Source organism: Perna viridis, chromosome 6 (genome assembly GCF_037379345.1).
Source record: "Perna viridis isolate PV_CMFRI_1.1 ecotype Kerala chromosome 6, ASM3737934v1, whole genome shotgun sequence".
Classification (NCBI taxonomy): Eukaryota; Metazoa; Mollusca; class Bivalvia; order Mytilida; family Mytilidae; genus Perna; species Perna viridis.
The window spans coordinates 164,257-187,431 of NC_142450.1; the positions used below are offsets into that span (position 1 = coordinate 164,257).

The 23,175-nt window shown below is 33.2% G+C and overlaps 1 protein-coding gene across 1 annotated transcript in view; it reads right to left on the minus strand.

Annotated features, from left to right (window-relative positions):
• Positions 1-23,175, minus strand: part of LOC148613132 (major vault protein-like) — a 32,381-nt gene that overhangs the window by 7,730 nt on the left and 1,476 nt on the right. The window contains exons 2-16 of the mRNA XM_088586288.1: positions 20,385-20,518; positions 15,433-15,496; positions 13,557-13,787; positions 13,084-13,175; positions 11,576-11,645; positions 8,784-8,878; positions 8,326-8,392; positions 7,073-7,214; positions 6,609-6,801; positions 6,043-6,103; positions 3,830-3,924; positions 2,474-2,552; positions 2,096-2,249; positions 1,685-1,764; positions 277-336 (exon numbers count right to left, since the gene is read on the minus strand). Of these exons, the coding sequence (XP_088442414.1) occupies positions 277-336; positions 1,685-1,764; positions 2,096-2,249; positions 2,474-2,552; positions 3,830-3,924; positions 6,043-6,103; positions 6,609-6,801; positions 7,073-7,214; positions 8,326-8,392; positions 8,784-8,878; positions 11,576-11,645; positions 13,084-13,175; positions 13,557-13,787; positions 15,433-15,496; positions 20,385-20,518 (1,617 nt within the window). The remainder of the gene's footprint in view (positions 1-276; positions 337-1,684; positions 1,765-2,095; positions 2,250-2,473; positions 2,553-3,829; positions 3,925-6,042; positions 6,104-6,608; positions 6,802-7,072; positions 7,215-8,325; positions 8,393-8,783; positions 8,879-11,575; positions 11,646-13,083; positions 13,176-13,556; positions 13,788-15,432; positions 15,497-20,384; positions 20,519-23,175) is intronic.

Sequence of the window (23,175 nt, forward strand, 5' to 3'; positions counted from 1 at the left end):
CGACACATCAATGAAGTTGCAGCTGGTAATAAGTGTAACATCTTTTAAGTATTGGTCAAGCTATCATATTTTTTATGTAAAATTTGACAAGAAGTCTTTTTGACCAGTAACATAATGCCTGATAACAGAACCAGAAACTGCAAATATTCCTCTTTAAATCTGTACCATTACAATGTTATTTTTCTAAATACATGTAAATAATTTTTTTATTATTTTTTTTTCTGAATCAGTCATAGAGAATGATTCCACTTTATCTGATAACACTGTAAACCTTACCACAAAATGATTGTTGAAGGCTAGCTGTAGACGGAGTCTAGCATGATCAGATGTTTCAACCTGCAATGAAATTATTGATTATTGTTTTTTTTTCCTTCAATTAAAACAGGAGCTATTTTAAAACTGTTGGTTAGACAAGAAACAAAGTCAGCATCAAGGTTAACCTGATTCTCTTACTTTTAGTAGTCATATATGGAAACTGTATTTCAGACAAGTAAATAGAAATAATTGATGTGCAAGTTTGAAAGATGTCAGGAAATGCTTTGCAGGGTGCAGCTTTATAGTCCTACAAACAACAACCTAGAATATGGTCACAACATATGAACTTGGTACAGTCCTGAATTCATATTGTGAAGTTTGACATGATTCTGATCAAAATAAAGTAGTCACAGAACTTAAAATGAACAGCAGTTAGACATGATAAGCAACTCATACAAAGTTGATGAAAACTGCCTATTTCTGACCCTTTATACCTAAGAGACATGCATATTTCTGACCCCTTTATACCTATGGGACATGCATATTTCTGACCCCTTTATACCTATGGGACATGCATATTTTTGACCCCTTTATACTTATGGGACATAGCATTGGTAATCCATTAAAACATTCCTTCTATTATGCAGTCAAGTTTAATCATCCATTTTTGACCCCTAATTCCAAAACTATTGGAGCCATAACCCCAAAATACACTATAAATCTTCCTTTTATGGTTTAAAGCTTGTAAAATTTTATTAAGAAGCACAAACTTATACTCAATATTATTAGGAGCATGAGAAACTCCCACAACTTGAAAAAAATATTTGATAATCTGTTTATCACTGTTTTGCTGAAGTGTAAGGTATAAGTTGTCTTTTATCTTTATTTTCCTGACCTAAATATGTAAGTTTTATAAGCTCTGCAAAGTTTCCTTTATGGGACTATTTTTTGGCAACGTACTACGTGACATCACATATGTTGTGCAGCTGTGATACACATCATTTGAAAAAAAAAATTGGTTAACTATGACAATCGCATTTGTGGAATAATTTACGGATTTATTCATTCTTATCGGGTAAGTTACTGTATTTAATCATTTTCCATTATAGACTACAAAATAATGCCACAAATTAGCCATTATTTCATACACAGTAAACAAACAGACGGTCGTCAAATATTCCTACGCTGTTGCTTGTATGTCACGCAAGGACATAGAAACTAGTGATAATTTTCATTCTCACTCAACTGGCATGAGATTGAAAATTACCGTATAGCAAAATCAAAGGGATTTTAAACAAAAATGTGATAAAGACAGTTATTTCCCTTCGTCATATTTCCTGTTCTGTAGGTAACAGATGACAAACATAACAAAAACATAATGGTTCACTTCTACACTTGGGAAATGCTACTAAAGTCAAATGATACTAACCTCAATGATATCTGTAATAAAATCAGGACCCAACATTAAACACAGAGACCTCAATGCATTAGATTTCTTAGGCTTACCAGCTGAAAAAGGAATATCAAGATAAATTGTACAAATAGGTCAGAATTTGGTATAAAGTGCAGTATAAAATCCCTTGCCAAGGTTTTATACCAAATATCAAGTGTATTTGACTTGTAGTTGCTGAGAAAAGTGTGTCAAAAATATAATTATGTTTGGTGTGACAGACACAGGTAAAATATTATATCCTTTCTCCAAATTCTCCAGCTTTTGAATGTTTTGATAGAGCATCAACTGTATTGCATTTCGTGCCTGTTGGAATAACTGTTGATATGTGTGGTCTCAGCCTTATAATTCAGTTCGTATTCAAATATGCTAAAATGGAACATTACTTACCACTAAGGCTGAGTACATTGAAATTTTCATGAGGTCCCAGAATAACTAAATCTGGTCCAAACACTACTCTTGCAGTTTTCTCAAGATAGTTGTACACCTGAACAGCAGTGTTCCCTGGACATCTGTAAGTGACAAGCCGTGTTTTGTCTCTTCCCTAAAATAATAAAAACTTGTCACAAACTAAGTCTACAGTTTTATAGAATGTCAAATATTTTGGACAGGCAAAGAAAAGGAAGAAAAGTACTTTGCATATATTGAACTTACTATTATATATTTGGGTGTATATATATATATATATATTGTTCTATAATTTATATTGTACCTTTACCAATTTGTGTGTATATATACTTTGTTCAAAGTAAGCAATCTGTAACTTACCTTTAACATTTGAGGATCAATACTTTGTTCAAAGTAGGCAATCTTTCTTATGTCTCCTGATCCATCACCACCTCCTTGTCTAATGATAAAATTAAAAGATAATAAATATGAACTATATAACAGGAAAAAAAGTTTCACTATATTACATCATCAGCCTTAAAACTTGCATCAGAAGTAAAAACAGGTACCCTTGACACTTTCAATACAAAACAATAATTTGGTAATTATTTCTATAATACATCTGTACAGCTTGATCTGGAAGGAAAGCTTTAATTAGGTGTTATTGACAAACAGACAAGCAGACAAACAATTGGTTGCTCAGTAGGGCTCGTCTTGATAGGACTCCAATGATTGAACCCTGTATTTGCGATAATCAAGCTAAATTTGGATTGTCTTTAACAACAAGAATGTAGGCTTTGCTCCATAAAATTTAAAATTTAAAAATTCATATTTTATGGTCAAAATACACAATCAGATTCAGCATACTAGAGAACTCCTGAAACCTAACAAAGTCAAATTATGGATCCAAATATGGACTAACTTAAAAATTGGACCCTAAAACTGAAGGTACATTTTACAATGACAAATGTTTTCTTGAAAGAACTTTGTAAGCATTTTACACTAATTAGCCAGTCTACACAATTCTTTTTATAAAATGATAAGTCAGTCTACAGCATTCCTTTCAAAAACCAGGTAAGCCAGGTCTATCATGTCTATATTGTGACTTTAAAAAACCATGTAAGCCAGATCTATCATGTCTATACTATGACCTTTAAAAAAACCAGGTAAGCCAGGTCTATCATGTCTATATTGTGACTTTAAAAAACCATGTAAGCCAGATCTATCATGTCTATACTATGACCTTTAAAAAACCAGGTAAGCCAGGTCTATACTGGTAACTTTCATAAACCTGGTAAATCGGGTCTATACCATTACCTTTTATAAACCAGCCAAGCCAGGCCTATGCTATTACCTGTTTTTTGCCAGGTCTATGTCATTACCGTTTATAAACCAGGTTAGCAAAGTCTATGTCTTTACCTTTTACAAAGCAGGTAAGCCAGGTCTAAGTCATTACCATTTATAAACCAGGTAAGCCAGGTCTATGTCGTTACCTTTTATAAACCAGGTAAGCCAGGCATATGTTATTACCTGCTTTACGCCAGGTCTATGTCATTAGCATTTATAAACCAGGTAAGCCAGGTCTATGTTGTTACCATTTATAAACCAGGTAAGTCAGGTCTATGTCATTACCTTTTACAAACCAGGTAAGCCAGGTCTATATTGTTACCTTTTATAAACCAGGTAAGCCAGGTTTATACTGTTACCTTTAAATAAGAACCTGTTGTGAGTACTTACCTGAGCAATGTTTCTACATTTTCATCTAACTTTTTCTCCCACAATTCCTCATTAGCTGTTAACATGTAAGATTTTGGTCCTAAAATTGCTCTCACCTACAAAGAACAGGATGGCTGATAGCATTAAGTAGCAGTCTTTATTAAATTATCAGACAGAAGTGATTTATGCATGCCAAAAACCCTCCAATTCACTTTTATTTCTAGATCAGTAACAGTTACAGGCCACAAAGCTGGTCTTAGATTGCCATTGGTTCTGGCATACTTGATATAAAGATATAGATTGTGTTTGAAATTGGCACTTTTCAAGAGTTACCATTCTTAATTCAGTTTGAATTGGTTGATAAAAGTGGGAGATGAATGTATAATTTTCTCCAAAGAAAAAAATTTAAATGCAGGAAGGACTACTGTTATGTGAAGGTATAGCATATGTAGACTGAAAAAGCATTGTTTGTTAAAAAGGGTTTTTCTTACCATGAATCATGTTAGCATTGGTTGTGTCCGAATTTTATTTAGACTACTATGTAAAACAATCAGTCAAGTTTTCATATGAAAACCGAATTGTCTATGGACCCCATTGACAACGTAGAAAGTTGTACAGATGTATAAAAATCCAGCAAAGAAGAAAAAAACAGACACAACAAACAACATACAATAATCAACAGACAACAGGCTGAAAACTTAATCCACAGACAACAGGCTGAAAACTTAATCCACAATAATCAACAGACAACAGGCTGAAAACTTAATCCACAATAATCAACAGACAACAGGCTGAAAACTTAATCCACAATAATCAACAGACATGTGGGCTGAAAACTTAATCCACAATAATCAACAGACAACAGGCTGAAAACTTAATCCACAATAATCAACAGACAACAGGCTGAAAACTTAATCCACAATAATCAACAGACAACAGGCTGAAAACTTAATCCACAATAAGTTGATGCTCTCTATGAGACACCTTGTGGAAAATCATCAGAACATATGGAATTCTAAATACGATCATTAATTTGGTGAAATGCTTCTATAACAACTTTGAATGCAATGTCATACTGTGGAACTCCATCTCCAAATCTTTCAGCATTAGATCTGGTGTATAATGGTTGTATAAGGTTGTATATTGTCACCTATACTGTTTTTGATGGCCATCAATTGGTTACAATGAAAAACAACAAGTTGACATCACGGAATACAATGGACAATGTTCAGTCAGCTCGAAGATCTCGATTTTGCTAACGATATTGCTAAAATTTCACCAACAAGGCAACATCTGCATAAAACAACCTCTCTAAATAGTTATGCAGAAGAGGCTGGTCTCAAAATAAATACAACCAAGACCTAAGTAATGACAATTAACACCGCAATATCTGAACCCATCACTATAAACAACAACCCAGTAGAGTCAGTTGATGATTTTACATATCTTGGAAGTGTAATTAGTGCAGACAATGGCACCCAGAAAGATATTAAGACCAGATTGTCCAAAGGACGCTCAGCCTTTGCAAGATTGAAAGCCATCTGGAAGTCAAGGTTTATAACAAGAAAACAGATCTACAACAATAATGTTAAGCAAGTATTGTTGTATGGGTCAGAATGTTGGCGTATCATCCAGAGCGATATACAGAAGTTGGAAGTATTCCAAAACAATTGCCTAAGGAGAATCCAAGGAGTATTTTGGCCAGAGAAAATCAGAATCGATGAATTGATTATGAAGTGCAATTGCCAATCAATCGCAACGGAACTAAAAAAGAGACGCTTCAGATGGCTGGACCACATGTTACCGATGCCAAATGAACGTCTGCCAAAAGTTGCCCTACGATTGACACCACCTGGGAAGAGAAAACCTGGCAGACCACATACCACCAGGAGGAGAACAGTCCTAGCCAAACTTAAAGATCTTGGACACAGCCTGGGACAGGCACAATACGTGGCAAAGGACAGAGGGAAATGAAGTGAACTTGTTGCGGCCTTATGTCCCACCGGGGATGAAGAGGATAGGTGAGGTGGTGAGGTCTCTGAGACACACACTGGATAGATCTGACAAACATGTCAAGACATGAGCTCTATGAGACACAAACTGGATAGATTTGAAAAACATGTCAAGACATGAACCCCGAGACACAAACTGGATAGATTTGATAAACATGTCAAGACATGAACTCCTGTTTTGTATTTTCTTTTCGTTGAACTAGTAAGTAAACTACTACAAACCTTCCCAGATTGTTTGTCTTGAACATATATTCCTTCATTTTTACTCAATGGAATCTGTTTCCTAAGGAATAAAAATAATTAACCAATTACAATTTACAACATATGAACAACACTGTACAAATTAAATTTTCTTCACAAATCTTATCCTTTCTAGATTTTACACGAAGGCAACAACAAAATGTTGCTGTAACTTTCAGTGAAACTCTAGTTAACAGTATTTGACTTAATGAGTAAAATAATTGTCAAACACACCTTAATTTCACTTCATGTATGTCTACAGGTCAAACTATTTTTAACAATCTGTTCTTTTACTGTTGGAATTAAATCAATACCACCTTTCTTTTACTACTTGTACTTCTACAGGTGGAATATAACCAAACCCACCCTTCTCTTACTACTTGTACTTCTACATGTGGAATTAAATCAAACCCACCTGTCAATTAGTACCTGTACTTTTACAGATGGAATGTAATCAAACCCACCTGTTCTTTTAGGGGTGGAATTAAATCAAACTCACCTTTAAATTACTACCTGTACTTTTACAGGTGGAATGTAATCAAACCCACCTTTCTTTTACTACCTGTACTTCTACAGGAGGAATATAATCGATTGGACCTCGAATCATCCACCTATCACCTGGTAACCTTTTCTTCCCCTTAAACATTTCATCAGAAAATTCTGACACTGCCTGTAGGACAACAGCTTGTTGATCCGAAAGAACATAAGATGGCTTTACATTTCCTCCTTGTAATCTTTCCCCTGCAAAATTCATGTAATGTTAGAGACAAGTTAGAGACAAATACACAATTTTTGTCCTTCACTATTGCTTCAAAATGTTAACAAGTATGGGAAAATCTTCAGAAAATTATTCCTGATGCTCCCTTACATTAAAATACATGTATCAATAACATGTTAAATATTTAGCAAATATGATGGGAATTCCAACATATGACCAATGTTTATATTTGTCTGATTCTGGGAATTTGAAAGTCACTTTTTCTATCTGGGTGTTATAATGAAAGTAGATTACCTGGATGTAAAAAGAAACTTGAACATCCTTTACGGAGTTCTAACTTTCCAAGTTGTGGTTTTCCAGATTTATTGACAGGATTTTCTATCACACAGTATTGTCCCCTTGATAAAACTGTCCTCTTCAGTTTAGATTTGATTTCCTTAAAATAGCAATCAGTACATCAGTATGTAAACTGTGTGTATTTATTATTGGGACTTTATATATATATAGACCCGGCCAGCGAAAGCTATATTATATATTTGTTCAATACTAATTAAGTTACATGTTACACATAGCAGGTACCCTTGACAACAGAAGTGACAAAAAATGGTTCCATTCAACATGCTAAAAATGTCAGAAGAAAAGTTATAATTTGAAAAATTTTGATTATAATTTTTTTGAGTTACAGAATATCCAAAGTAGGAGCCCCAAAATGTGGCAGATGGAAGGAGTGGCTATAAGGCCTACTCAAAATGTGGCAGATGGAAGGAGTGGCTATTAGGCCTACTCAAAATGTGGCAGAATGAAGGAGTGGCTATTAGGCCTACTCAAAATGTGGCAGATGGAAGGAGTGGCTATTAGGCCTACTCAAAATGTGGCAGATGGAAGGAGTGGCTATTAGGCCTACTCAAAATGTGGCAGAAGGAAGGAGTGGCTATTAGGCCTACTCATGCATCTTTTGGTGATGCAGGTAACAAAAAAAGAGTAGTTTTCTAATTCAATAAAATTACAGTTAAAATTTCAATGGGCCAATCTTTGACATTTAAAAATTCAGCCACAATATGGAGCATGGGTCCCGCCAATCCCAACATACAGACTTGTTAATACTACTTAATGACAATCCATATTTGTCGCTGTATTCTATGGAAATGATCTGTAAATTCCTGAACTTTGTGAAATTTTAACATAGGTATTCTCAATTTGCAGACAAAATTCATAGAAAATACAGGGAATCCATAGAAGTTAACACCTCTGGTGATGGTAAAGATGTATTTTAAGATGTATATATTGGGTAATTGTGTTTCCTCTTTATTAGGAAATTAATGATGATTTGTCATTCATTTTTTTGTGAAATTAAAGGAAGTTATTGACTTTGTTGTAAAGTGTGATGTTTAGTTTTATAAATATGAAGATAGTATATTTTGTGATGTTTTGGTGAGCCCATAGAATTTATTTGCTTATGTATTGAGGACATTTACTTTGAAGGAGATCTATCTGGGGACTTAGCTTTATTTGTTCTTTATTGAACAATGGAATACATGTATACATACTACACCAATTTCAGGATAATATTCATCAGTTTTTTTACCAGTAAGTAGCCATTCATCTCCAGCTAATCTGAAAAAAAACAGTGTAAACTAACACACCATGGTACTGTTTACAAACTGAAGAAATGACAATAATATGTCAATAGTTATTTATAAATTAATACTTATAAACTGATGACTAGATATAACATGGTAACTATGTAAGTATGCCTATACATATACAAACTGATGACTAGATATAACATGTTAACTATGTAAGTATGCCTATACATATATAAACTGATGACTAGGTATAACATGGTAACTATCTTACACCTATATAAACATAACAAGCCACTATAAAACGGTCCCAAGTAGAAACACAATTATTGATATTTAAGTTTAATATCTAATCAAAAACATGCTTATTTAATGAATTTCACAACAAAATGGTTGTAGCTCTATAATATTTATTTATCTACCTTGTAATACCATAACAATCTTTGACTGTCATTGTAGCTTTCAGGTGTAATGCTGAGTCTGGTGTCAGTGTTATTTTTTCTAATACCTCAACAACCTATTAATTAAAATATGAGACAACATAATAATACAACAATACAAACAAGATGAAAGCAATTTAGGTCAATATTGCACCAACTGATATTAAAGCCTTTATTGCATTTAAAATTCATGTTATGTCGTGCTAAGAATTCCCCTCAACCATTTCAATCAAACCTGGGGAAGGGGGACACAATTTATCATGCAGAAATAATATTCCAAATATCTAAGCATTCCCTGCAATAGAAACTGAGTTATCTGTTATGAAAATTTCCATTATGCAGCACCTAAAAACTACAAAGTCGACCCGTAAACAGGAAGTAGATGAGCAGCTAACCTGAAAAGGGGAAACAGGGTACAAGTCATCATAAGAAAGCAATACATCAAATATCTAAGCATTTCCTCCAGTAGAAGCTGATAAATCTGTTACGAAAGAGTAATCAAGGGAACCAAGGTTATAGCGGTAATTAAAAGAATGCTATCAAGGGACAAAGACCAGACATGGAAAACAGACATACACAACAAAGAACATAAAGTAACTAAAATCATACATACAAAGTAACAAAAGCAAATAAGCAACTCAGACTCCACAAAAAACTGGGAACATGGACCAGGTGCACCGGTAGGGTAAGTGTCCTCTGCTTTTCTAGAAACACCCGCCGAGTTGCTCATAAAAAGTCAAGTCAGGGACAGAAAAACGAGGAAAGAAAAAGTATGACCAGTTGAATAAATCAGTTTTCATGGTCCAGATGGATACACCATAACGATCCACGAGTTCATGATGATGACCATAAAACTTCTGTAGTGATGACTTCAATCTTGTAGCAACATAACCCTGTTCCAAAAGCCTATTTGTTAGAGTTCTAGCATGATACAAAGTCTGTGTAGTTTTGGCAAGCTCTGGCATAACGTATGAGTTGTGATATGAACACTCCATACACAGGTGTTGAAGGGATGTTGCAACAGATGAAAGGAAAGTTGACAATTTTGAATGAAAAGTCATCATGTTTGTCGTAAAGTTTGGTCAATAGTTTTCCCTTACCATCAATCTCTAAGTGTAGGTCAAGATATGAGGCTGTTTCTGTAGTATCCTTTATCTCCAGTTCTTTGGGGTAGATGTGATGTATCAAATCCCCGAAATAAGGATTGTTTAAAGATAATACGTCATCTATATAGCAGAAACTGAGATTAAAGGATCTAGCCAAATGATATTCTTTCTTTCGGATCAAATCAGCTATAAAGTGAGCCTCATAAGAGTGACGGAATAGGACAGCAAGTAGAGGAGCACAATTTGTTCCCATTGGAATGCCGACCGTTTGTTGAAAAACACGTCCACCACACTGGACAAATATGTTGTCAATTAAAAATTCCAGCATTTTGTAAACATCTTCCTCTGTATATTTGGAAGATGATTTGGAATTATTTCTTACAAAGTATGAGGAATCTCTACCAAGAACTATATATTTGTATCTAGGTGTACCATCTTTTTTGGAAAAGCAATGATAATGTTTTTAAGTCAGGATTTTAACTGAGTACGGGGAATAGGAGTATACAGTGTTGAAAAATCATAGGTTTTAATGCTATTATATTCAGATAATAGTCTTGAACTGATTGTCTCCAAGAGATCTATCAAATTTTTCAGGATCCACATTGAATTAATACCACTAAGGGAGTAACAAGTGTTGTGGTAGGACTGCAGACCCTCTTTGACAGTTGTGAGTGTAGAAGTTAAAACTTTTGAAAGAGGTTTGGTGGTACATTTTGCATTTTGCAGATCCAGCTATGAAACGTTGTTTATATGGATTCTTGTGGAGTTTAGGAATCCAGTACATAGATGGTAAATCACAATCATCATCCTTGGTAGAGAGACCAAAAGAGGATAGCACAGATTTATGGTTTTCCACAATCTCTTCTTTGGAGAGTGTGGTAGCAGTATAGGTCTTATCACTATTATTTTCTACCACTACCTCTGATGATAAACATTGGATGTAAAACGTATTGCAAACAAAACTATGTTGTTTTGGGCTTTGTCTGCTGGTACGACAACATACTTGTCATGTATAGTAGACAATGTTTTTGCTACATTGGGGTCTTTGAAAACTGATGTAGCCTTGGCACTCATCGACCTACTTAAAACTTTCCTTCGTTTCAAAATTGAAGACCTCACAGCCTTTAACCACTCTGACAAAAAATCAATGTCTTCTTGTTCTCGTTTTATCCATTTTCTTGAATAGTCCGCGACGGCATCCATAGAATTTTAAAGTTATATTTCCAATTTATGGAGTGTGGTTCACGGTACTTGGGACCTTTAGAAAGGATATTATGCAGAGATTCATTTTCGATGATGGTTAAATCTCCCGCAACAACGTGACTAGAAGGACCATATTTGAATGGAGAGTTCTTGCAAGAACAGTCAGGTGGTTTAGCCTTGAAGTCCTCCATCTCGATGTTCTGCAATAGCCTTTTATAACTGAAAATTTTGGATGCAATGGGTGAAGTATAGGATTATGAAATAACTGGTATGGATTAGTCTTTGAAATATGGGGGAATTTTGTTGGTAACGTTTTTGTGACGGAGGATGTTAGCCAAATTAATTGCATCTATACAAAAAAAGTGTAAAGGACAGACAAGGTGATTGCAATATAGCCCCCACTCTAATAATAAAGGCTTATTCATATCTGGCTAAAATACAAATGAATTATCCAGAAAACCCTACCTCTTCATAAACATCAGGAAGGTAAGCTCCTGGCTCACAGATTATCCATTCTTCATTTGTTACCCTTTCACTGCAATAAACAATTAGGGGTTTTTGTACAAGAGACCTTCTTCTAGCTTTAGATCATTGTTCATACCCTACCTTGTACTAGTTTTAGTGTATTGACTTTTCTTTGTGTTATTTTGGTTGTTTAAGTTTTTTGTTGTGCATTATCTCTGTCACTAGAATTTTGGTTAATATAAATTCAAAAATTTTTGCGAGGTTTTTATTATTGCAAAAAAATGCGACTGGTTGACGATCGCAATAATTAAACCTCGCATTCCTTCATTACTTCGAGTTACCAGACAATATGTTTTGATTATCTCCCTTGGCCTACAGGTAAAATCGGCCGACAAGGCTCATTACAGGTAATGTTTATGTAAATTTCCGATGGAGTTGATGCAGCCATGTGACATTAATTAACACTCTCTGTTGTTGATAAGTAAGAAATTAAAGGTGGATAAAAAAATTAAATGATTTTATTTTGTGTATCCTAAAACTTGGACAGCTGATGACACTTTTATTATGTTGAATGTCAGCTTAAACTGGAACGTGTGTAACAATAGATACGAAGATTCTCGTCACTTTTTTCTTGTCCTTTTTTTCAAGCCTTTCTTTATTTTACTTATTTGTTTTTTTCCAATACCTTTAAAACATTTCTATAAAGAAAGAAACTCTCCTATTTAAATGAAAATGAGTGCTTGCAAATTAAAATTAATTTTACTTTTTGTTTTATTTGATCTTTTTGTAACAACATTTCACAAGCCTACATTTCTATTCAAGGAATTCTATAAATAGATTCCAGCTTGTGCACATGAAAGAAAGAGAGAACTCAATTTAAATCTAATAACTAATAACGATTGTTAATATTTTAATTAATCTGGTCTATATTTTGTTTTGACTGAAGTGGTTATTCTTTATCACCCAAGCCGGACACCAAATACATTTCCGACCTTTTGAATCAAATAACACGTGATAATAATTCAGTTTCTAGATCCCCAAAGTCGGCATGAAATCGAAGGATGTTTTAAGAGTGAGCAACGTTTCTAGATCTCAGGTAATGTTTTGTCAACATGATGTGTATTTCGATCGTCAAGGACAATGCTAACGCATTGATGAAAACCACACAGGAAAACAGTAATTTTTATAGAAATGCACGCATTTAAAATTCGCATTTATATTTACGGTGTGTCGCAAAAATAAAACCTCGCAATTATGTCTGGGTTACTGAACTTGCAAAAATAAATGCACACAAAAATTTCTGAATTTACAGTATCTTCATTAGTCATAGTATTCACTAAGCCCTGTAATATGTTCTTGTAGGAACACTGAATAGGAAGCCATAATATTTTACTCTTTAAATACATGTTGTTGAAATATGTTGGGAAAATTTGTCACACTTTTTTAATCTTTCTTAATTCTAACTTAAATTAACTTTCTATTGACTGGTATGCTAACTGAATCCCTACCTTCCACTTCTGTCAATAAACCCTTGTTTTGCTCTCAATCTTAAAGCCTGTCCCTGCTTTATCACAATGGCTTCTACAATGCCTTGAATTTCCTACAATAAAATACATAAAACAACATGGCACATTACACTGCTTCTATGATGTCTAATATTATAACAAAATTATACATGGCACAACACACTGCTTCAAGGGTGTCTTATATTACAATAGAATTACATCAATTATAAGATCTTTATCTTTGTTCAATGGGTCTGCATTGAAAGAATTTGATTAGCAGCTAAGTATTCTAAAAATTATATTTCAAATTCAGTACAAAAATGTATCCAGAATGTACTTACTGTTTTTAGTGGTGAGTTGATACTCAAAATTTCAAATAAATCCAACAAAAATTTACTCTATGACATGGCAACTTCCAATGGTAATTATAAAAGCTTACAATGCTGTGCCCTTAAAAAGAGAACTGTTTAACTTACAGCTTCTGGACAGGGTATGTAGGTTCTTGGTCCATTGAGTTGCCATTCTTCACCTGCCAAATGTTTACCAGCCTCGTCTTCACAGTCTAACAAAGCCTTTAGCTTAATACCACAATTAACCAATACTACAGGGAGCCTCCTGATGGCTCTTTTAAAGTCCTCGTGCAGTGTCCCATTTAGATAGTCATGACAGCCATCCAAAATTTCTCCTGGGTATAATGGAAAAGGGTCCTAACAAGACAAATAATATCTGATCTCCTGAAATCCTTTTCAAAATTGCAGGAGAATTTGCACAACAACATTTGACAAATATTTTTATGTATATACATTTTTGTATTACAAGTGTATATGAGTCAGTATATATCAGTAATATAAGGCAGGTATTAAAAATAAAATACCTTGAATAGTTTTACATCAACTACAATTTATTTTTCTTCTTAATAACAATAACAATACAAATCACATAGGTGAAGCCAGGTAAGAAATTTCTCAACAATTTTCTGTTTAGAAACAATTTTTACAAGTCCTAGTGAAATTTACCAGAAATGGTAAGTTATGCTCAGCAAAAAAGCTACAGAATAGGGTCTTTAATAATTTAGAATTCTATGGAGTGCTTTGATGGAATAAAAATCTCCTTTTAGTAACCAGCATTTTTTTTAACATCATTTATTCTTATAAGTATAACAATGAACTTTAGAACTACACAAATAGTGTGTGCTAATTTACTGCCAAATGGACAAGGTTAGAGTCATGTGCGCAATTCTGGCAATATTTGCAGCCAAGAAGATTTCTATTTTTGTGGGAGTGAAGAAAGTAGCAGGTCCCTAATGCCACTGTTTTATTTTCCTAAAGTGTGAGATATCCTTTTGGTTTTAAAAATGTTCAAAGCTTTAAATTATTTTCCAATTTAGACTGAAGAACATTTAAATGACCATAGCAAGACATCATCCAATTTCAAATACTTGATGAATGAAAAAAATATACAGCTGAGGTGAAATATATTTGTAAATTTATCCAGTCTGCTTTAAATGATTAACAGATAACTATGTTAAGACATTATATCCAATATTGAATATATATTTGTTATATACTTGTTAATTGGATTTAATGCCTGTACATAAACAATGGAAGAATCATTCATTTTGATATTCCCAATAAACTAGTCTTAGTCTTTAATTAACAAAGTACATACAAGACCTACATGATTCATGTACAAGCAACAATAAAATGCTTCGCCAAGCACAGCCAGTTATGCCTGCAGAGATTGAAAGTTCCATGAAAATTGCTTAAAGTATTTTTTAAGTTATTTTGTAAATATGGGAAATCCCCATTTTCTATGAATAAAGTCCCAATCTCTTAAGGAGAAAATCAGAAATTATTTACAATTAAAGATGGAGCTAACAATAATAAAAAAAATATTTCTATAAGTTTCGTGAAAATGGGTGCAACTACTACCATAGTTTGAAAACAGTGAAATATTCAAAACTGTAAAATTAAAGATTTTTGAAAATTGAAAGCATACATTAATATAATAAACAATTCCCTAAAGTTTAATTGACATTGCTGCAATGGTTTTTAAGTTATAGTCTGAAATTATAAGAGTTAAGTCCCATAACTCAAAAACGAAAATGCAGACATTTATAGAAGTCGAAAGAAACAATACACCAAAGTTTCGAAATAATTGGTTGCAGCATTTTTCAGTTATTGTGTTTAGTGTGAAAGATGAACAGACATACACCAGTGTACCATAATAATGTTTCTTAAACAGTACCTACAGACAACTTGGGGTATAATTACTCCATTCATTCAATATACATATGTATGCAAAAAAGCTATTCTTTTTAAGTAGTATTTATCTACACGTATATGTACATACCTTATGGAAATGAACAGCCCTCTCCCCATGTCTGACTTCACAGGCTTTTCCTGGTGCATAATTACTACAACAAACCAATACAGAAATAAGTCCACTTTCCACAATGTTACGGGACACTTCTATTGGTCTTGGTTATCCATATTAATCATCTTTAGTTGTTTGACAAAAAAAGATTAAATTCATCCTTAAATCAATATTCCAGCACATTTCCCTAGGTTTGGAACAAAATTAGGTACACCCATACATGTCTGGACCTGTTCCATCAATATATATTTGTCAGCACATAAGTATCTTCAATATGTTTAAAAATTAACACAACAGAAGTTTAATAAAATGCTTTGTAGAACAATTATGCACCAGCATGTACCTACATACAAAATGGTAAATGCTTCAAGAGATCACCAAAACATCTTCAACAAGTGGAAGCATACCGATACTTTTAAGTAAGCTCAAAAAGGCCAAAACAGCAAAAGTAATAAAATCCATGGTGACAGAACAATGAAATCTCTTCAAAATAAACTAAAATGTCAAATAACAACACAAAGACACACTAATGACCAACATCTCCTGATTGTGGACAGGCGCATGTCTGCCATGGAGTTAAACTAGTTATACAAGGCCTTAACCATCCATCTTAAATGTAACGTCAAAAAAATGCTCTGCAGGGCCCAGCTTGACACAACCAGAGGTCGAAACCTCAGCAGTTGGGGCAAAAAAGTACACAATATTCAAACTTGATACAGCTTTGAATTTTGATTATGATTAGATATTTGACACAAGATTAAAATTTGACCAGAATCAAAAGGCCACTTTTTGGCCTTTATTCCTCAATGGTTCCAATAAAAACCAGCACCTTGGGTAAATTTAAAAGAGATCCATTCCCTTTCACTCATAGTCAAGTTATTATTATAACCTCAATTATCAATACCAACCTTAATTTTGTGGTTTGAAACCTTGTTATAAAATTTGATAAGACCAACCTAATAATACTCAAGTCATCAGATGAAACTTGCTTGAGAGGTTTTCAAGTTAGATATATTCTGTACATATGGAATGTCCCCCTTCTTCTTATGAATTAAGTCACATACATGTAACTTGAAAATGGAAAACAAGAAATAGTAAAAATAGAAATAAATAAATAAAAAAAAAAACAGAAATAAAATACATAAAAAAAATACTGTTTCTGGAAGTTTCATGAGAATGGGTAAAACCACCTCTGAGTTATAGTCCTAAAACTGTCAAATCCCTCTTTTTTGATTTACAACTATAAGTCCCATAACATAAATGGTACTGGGTAATGTCAGAATTAAAAAAGAAATAGACATTGCCAATAAAGGGACTAAAACCCCCAACAGCCTGATGAACCCTGTACATGTGGGTACCAATGTGGACACATGATTCATATTGTACAATGTATATTATTATGGTGGAGAGACTAAGCACTTTTGACACACACAATTTTGCTGCCATTTCTAAGACACCCAACTCCAAACCACAATCAGTACTATTTTTTTTATTGTTGACAACCCAATGACAAAATTTGACTGCACATTTACTCAAAACATAAATTCCTGACAATATGCACATCCAAATATGGTAATCTAACACTCCATTAAGTTTCAGAACAATCATGCAAGTCATTCAGGAGGAGTTGCAGACAACGCATCAGACAAAGTTTTGCTGTAAAATGCGTAAGTTCAAACAGCAGTCACTTCTAAAATTTTTGCCCAAATGTATATTCCTGACAGTATTCACATCCAAATATGGTAATCTAACACTCCAATGACTTTCATTACAATCCTGCAAATCTTTAAGAAGTTGCAGACAATGCATCAGACAAAGTTTTGCTGCAAAAATGACTAAGTTCAAACAACCGTCATTTCTACAATTTTTGCCCAAACATAAATTCTTGACAATATGCACATCCTAATATGGTAATCTAACACTCCATTAAGTTTCATAACAATCCTGGGAGAGGCTGAGGAGAAGATGTGGACAACACATGAGAGCACAGGGGTCACGCTACTGGGTGGTACGGGTGAAATAGTCGTCCTGGAGTTGCTCATTTCGCCCTCAGACAACACCAAAAGTGAACTGAAGTCGCCCTGTCATTTTTAGACATTGCCCATGATCAGTACTGTGCTCAATCTTTTCTCTTTTTATCTCTCTTCTGATAACAATTTAAACAAAAATCACCCGCCCATTTTGAGAAAATAAATTGTAAAAATTTTCAAAATCTATCAAATTATTGGTTACAAGCAAGTATTTTAATCAGCTTTTTTTGTTTCAAACATTTAAGAATACAGAATGAACATTCTTCACTTAAGCTTATGATAATTCATGTTTTACCGTTCACCTTTCGTTAGGAAACGTACAAATTTGTTGTGCAGGTTCTTGTGAAGTTAAATTTATCTCAATTGATAATTCGGTAGAAAAACTGAAGCATTTCTTTTGATCTTCCTGTTTCAAAACAGTAAACACTCCATTTCGACAGAACATTTCCTAAGCTTGAGACAAGTTCGTACTGACTGCTACAAATGTTCAATAAAGTTTCAGTCTTGATTTGTCAGTAATAAATTTTTTTAAATGATTAATGATACTCTTGGTCAACTTATATCAAGAGACTGGATATTTTAAACAAGAAATCATTTTGGATTAAGTGGGATCAGAAAAAAAAACAACAAAATGAAAATTCCAACAGAATGTCACTGCCTGACATTTTCTATTCCAGTGCTGCTAAAAAGACAAATTCAATGTAAAAAGCATAGCTATGCTCAATCATATATCAATTTTGCTGAATAAATTTGGTAATGGGTGGAGGTATAGATTAGGAATTCAATTTCAAGAATATATGATTACAGTCATTCATTCAGACAGCAGACTGATTTCATTTTTTCCAAAATATTTAGTTACTTACATATGTAGCTTAAAGAAAAAGTAACATTTATCTCAATAAAATAAAATGAATATATGAAATTACTCTCTGATATTGTGTGCATTAAGTTACATATAACACATATATTTTAAAAAAGCATTAGTAAATGATGCACCCATTGGCCATGCCTTCACTTCTCCCTGGTGTCTCTCAGAAAGAGAAGTCACTTCTCTCTGTTTTTCTCAAGTAGCTTGAGCCCTGGAGCAAGTTTTGCTGAAAAATGCGCAAGTTCAACAGCTGTCACTTCTTCAATTTTTTTTCCAAACATACAAGTAAATTCCTGACAGTATGCAACATATATTACATCCCACAAAGTTTCATAACAATGCTGCAAGCTGCTAAAAAAATAGTTAAGACAGAAAGACAGATGGACAGACAGGATGGAACCTATATACCCAAACAAACTTAATTTGTGGGGGCATAAAAACAGAGAGGGAGCTTACATACACATATAAATTAACAATTCACCAATGTGTCATTAACATTACTGTATGGGTTTTTAAGTTACATCTTATATGTACAGTTGAAAACATAAAATCACTGTTATGTAGTTGTCTACAATATAAAGGGGCAAACAAATGGCTAAGTTCAACATGCTTAAAATGTAGAAACAATTATTAGAACCGAATTCCTCTGTTATAGGAGGAGCACAGCAGGATGTGGTCCAACCTTGAACAGTTGGGGCAAGTGTGGACACAATATTAGTTTGAGACACACAAACTGTAAAGGGTATCTGAAATCTGATAAAAAAACATTGTCATGGATTTTTGTAAGGTATACTATGAAAATGAAAAAAAAATCTGAAATAGCCCAAAAATAAATAATAGTTGAGTTACCATCTGGACATCAGGAAAATGCATGTTTCTGGCCCCCGTTTTTGGCCCATTATTTCTTAAGTTCAAGTCTTTACCCCAAAAAACAAGCCAAATCTGACCATTGTGGTACAAAATATTGCAAAACAATATCATACATAAACTAAGCTTTTGTTGGAGTTATATATATATATATATATATGTATTTGAATTCTATGAAATGCTTCTTTTAGGCCCTTTTATGGCCACTTTTTCTAAAAGGCTACAACCCCCAAAGTCATTACCAACCTTGCTTTTGTGGTTTGTAACCTTGTTTTAAACTTTTATATAGATCAACCGACTAATACTCAAGTTATGGCATGAAAGCCAAGTGTCTACAGATGACGACAATGATGAGTATGAAACAAAGGAGGACAGTGCCAAACCAATATACAACGACATTTTTTTCATAGTCATATGAAAAATAAATCTTTCTCGGTAGGAAGTGCACATCTTCAGTATTGATTTATTATTTTTACTTGCATCACCAACTGTAAAAGTATGACTAGTACCAGTAGCCACTTGACACAAAATTTGTGTCACAAATTGAAGTATATGTAGGTTCCCCCATCAGCATGACAGATGATACCAGTTAACCAGTCCAGGATCTCCAGAGGGAGATCTCCCTTTTTCAATCTTTCTAGGAAGGGAGATTTTTGCTTGGCATCTTTTTTTTTATGACAAATATTGAATGGATGCATATTTTTTAATATATACATCTTTGTTTATGGTTAAACAACATTTTCAAAACATTGCAATGTGTTCAAGAACTGCTTAGACTGCTCTGGTAAGCCAGAACAGACTGTTTAGCTGACTTAAGCAGCTCTGCAAAGGGCTCAAATTCAAAACAATCACTGTTGGTAACAAAGCTATAAGGAAACAAACACTTGTATTCAAATTCCCACAACACCCGAAAACAAATATATTATAATGTATAATTAACTTGATGTTTTGCAATGTGCATTTTGCATTTCATTTTCAATTAAAATGAAAGCTAAAACCAGTATTTCTATGTCCCCTCATGCATTGTGACCTGGGCAAAAATAGGACTAGAATAAGTATGGTGTATATGTCAACAACCCCACCAGGATTATGTAGAATGTAAACATTATACTTCAGCTAACCTACCAGGATTATGTAGAATGTAAACATATATTTAGCCATACCTGACAGGGTTAAGTACAATGCAATAATAACCCGGAGGAATCACTACCATGGGCAGTGGTCCAGCCACAATTGATTCATTGGTCTTTAGTACTATTGTCTGTGGTCCTACTTCGATTCGTGTAATATTTGATGTCTAAAAAAATAAATTGAACATTTAAAGCACAATTTTTTGGATATTGACCTACATGTTCCTAAAATTTCCTGAACGACTCAATGATTCAAGATTTCAAATTACAATGGTATGGTGAACATACCCACTGCCAGAGATGGGTCTGATTACTTTCTATGTAATTGATTAAATTACAATAACTTTGTCAAAGGTATGATTAAATCAAATTAATGATTACTGCACTTCTGAGAGTAATTGATTAAATTAATGATTACATTGGTAAGTAATCATGATTACATCTGATTACAATGAATTTTCAAATAACTATGAATTAATCGAAAGGTTTGGATCATTTTGTTTATGTTATTTGTATTTTCCATAAAGCCTTATATTCTTTGAATTTAACAGGTAATAATACTTTTTAAAGTACATGTATTTTCGAACATCAATCTTCACTATTTCATTAAACCACACAAACCTATAAAATATATATAAGTTCAATATAACAATTTGCGACTTTCACTTGAATTTTCTTTTAGCCATTGCACTTATTTCATATACAGTTATGCCCTTAGGGATATTTAAATATAAAAGAAAAAAGCCATAATACCCTTGGGTTTTACATTTGTACTTCTTCCTGTAAATTCATTAAAACAATGGTATAGGATATTTTGATAGCTCTTACATTTTTTTAAAAGAAAAATTAGATTTTTTTTTACTTGTTGGTATTGAATTAACATTTTATAATATCTTCCTGAAAAAAAGAAGAAAAGACAAATGAAAAATTTACAAAGAAGCATTGAATAATTAACAATCATTTTACTCTTTTTTTGTTGTTGTTGACATAATGCATTATCCATAGACACCAACTGAGACTTTGATATTTCCATTGTAATCATAATGTAATCATAAAGTAATCAGAATTACAGGGTATTTTGAAAAGTAACTGATTAAATTAAATTACATGTAATCAGATTTTCGGCTGCTTAATTATTACAATGATTACTTGAAGAAATGTAATCAATTACAGCTGATTAACAATTACAATTACAACATCTCTGCCCTCTGCACAGGAGATAGGTATTTGCCTCTTGGAAGCTTATTTACATGTGTTTTACTTTTTGTCAGATGCACTCCAAACATAGTTATGATTCTATATCATTACTCACAATGACACAACACAGTTTTACGAATATGACAAATGAACGACTTAAGTTAATATAAAATGCTTCACAGGGTGCAGCTTGATACAAATACAGAGATGGAACCCTGAACTGTTGAGGCAAATATGGATACACCATTCTATCTTGATACCACTTGAATTTCGACTGATTAGATATTTGACACAAGATAAGAGTTTTACCAGAACTGAAGTGGTCACTTTTTTACTTTATTCCTCATTGGTTCCAGCTAAAACCTCAAATCCATTCCACATTCTTTGGGGGTATTTTGGCCCCTTTGTGGCCCCTTTTTCTTACATGACTCTATTCACAACCTCAAATATAATTCCAGTCTTCCTTTATGGGATGGCACTTTGTAGTAAAATTTGTATGGGATCATGGCCATTCACGTTAACTTGAGTTATTGTCTGGACTTAAGGAAACTGTCTCAGGTTAACTCCAGTTATTGTCAGGAAAATGTCTATTTCAGGCCCCTTTTTGGTTCCTAATTCTACAAAGTCTCACTTCTCAACCCTCCAAAATCAATCCTAGTCTTCTTCTGGTGGTATAGCACCTTTAACACATTTTCAAAGAGATCACTCCATTAATAGCCAAGTTATTGTCTGGACATCAAGAAAGTGCATATTTCTGGCCCCTCCTTTTTGGCCCCTAATTCCTAAAATGTTCAAATCTTAACCCCCAAAATCAATTCCAGTCTAAATATTGTAGTGTAGAATATATACATTGTATCTAGGATCAATATCATATATACAGAAGTTCCTATTTTTTTACTGGAGTAATATATTTTAATTCTATGAAATGCTTGTATTTAGTCCATTTTTGGCACCTACATGTAACGTTTGGGGCCATAACCCCCTTAATCAATACCAACATTCTTTTGTGGTTCAAAACCTTGTTATAAAATTTCATTAAGATCAACAATATGGCAAGCCAAAGTGGACAAAAATGCCTATTTATAAATATTTATAAATAATCATAAATATCTATAATTCAATTAAAAATATTTGTATAATTTATCTATTACCAGTAATATTTACAATTCATTTATTGATATTCAAAATACATTAATAAGTATTCATAACTGAATTATAGATATTTAAAGGCCACACCATTTTCATAACTATTTATAAACAAATTATAAATATAAATACACTGTAAATCATTTATAAATATTTATGATTAAATTATAAATGGGCATTTTTGTTGAATTTGGCTTGAATTATAACGATTTATACATGTAATTGACTAATCAATATTTATAATTGATTCTAATATGACGTCCTTAACAGGCTCTGAGACCACAACTCTGGTCTATTTTTAATTGCTATATGAAAAGCACACGTTGCTTGTGTGTGTGTAAATTGCTGTCCATTTCAATCATGTAAACAAACACACATAACATTCTGATCTGTATCAACTGTTTTCATTCAGTAGCGTGAATGAACATCAAAATCATATTTAATCAAAATATTGAACGTTATGTTTCAGAAAAGTTTTATC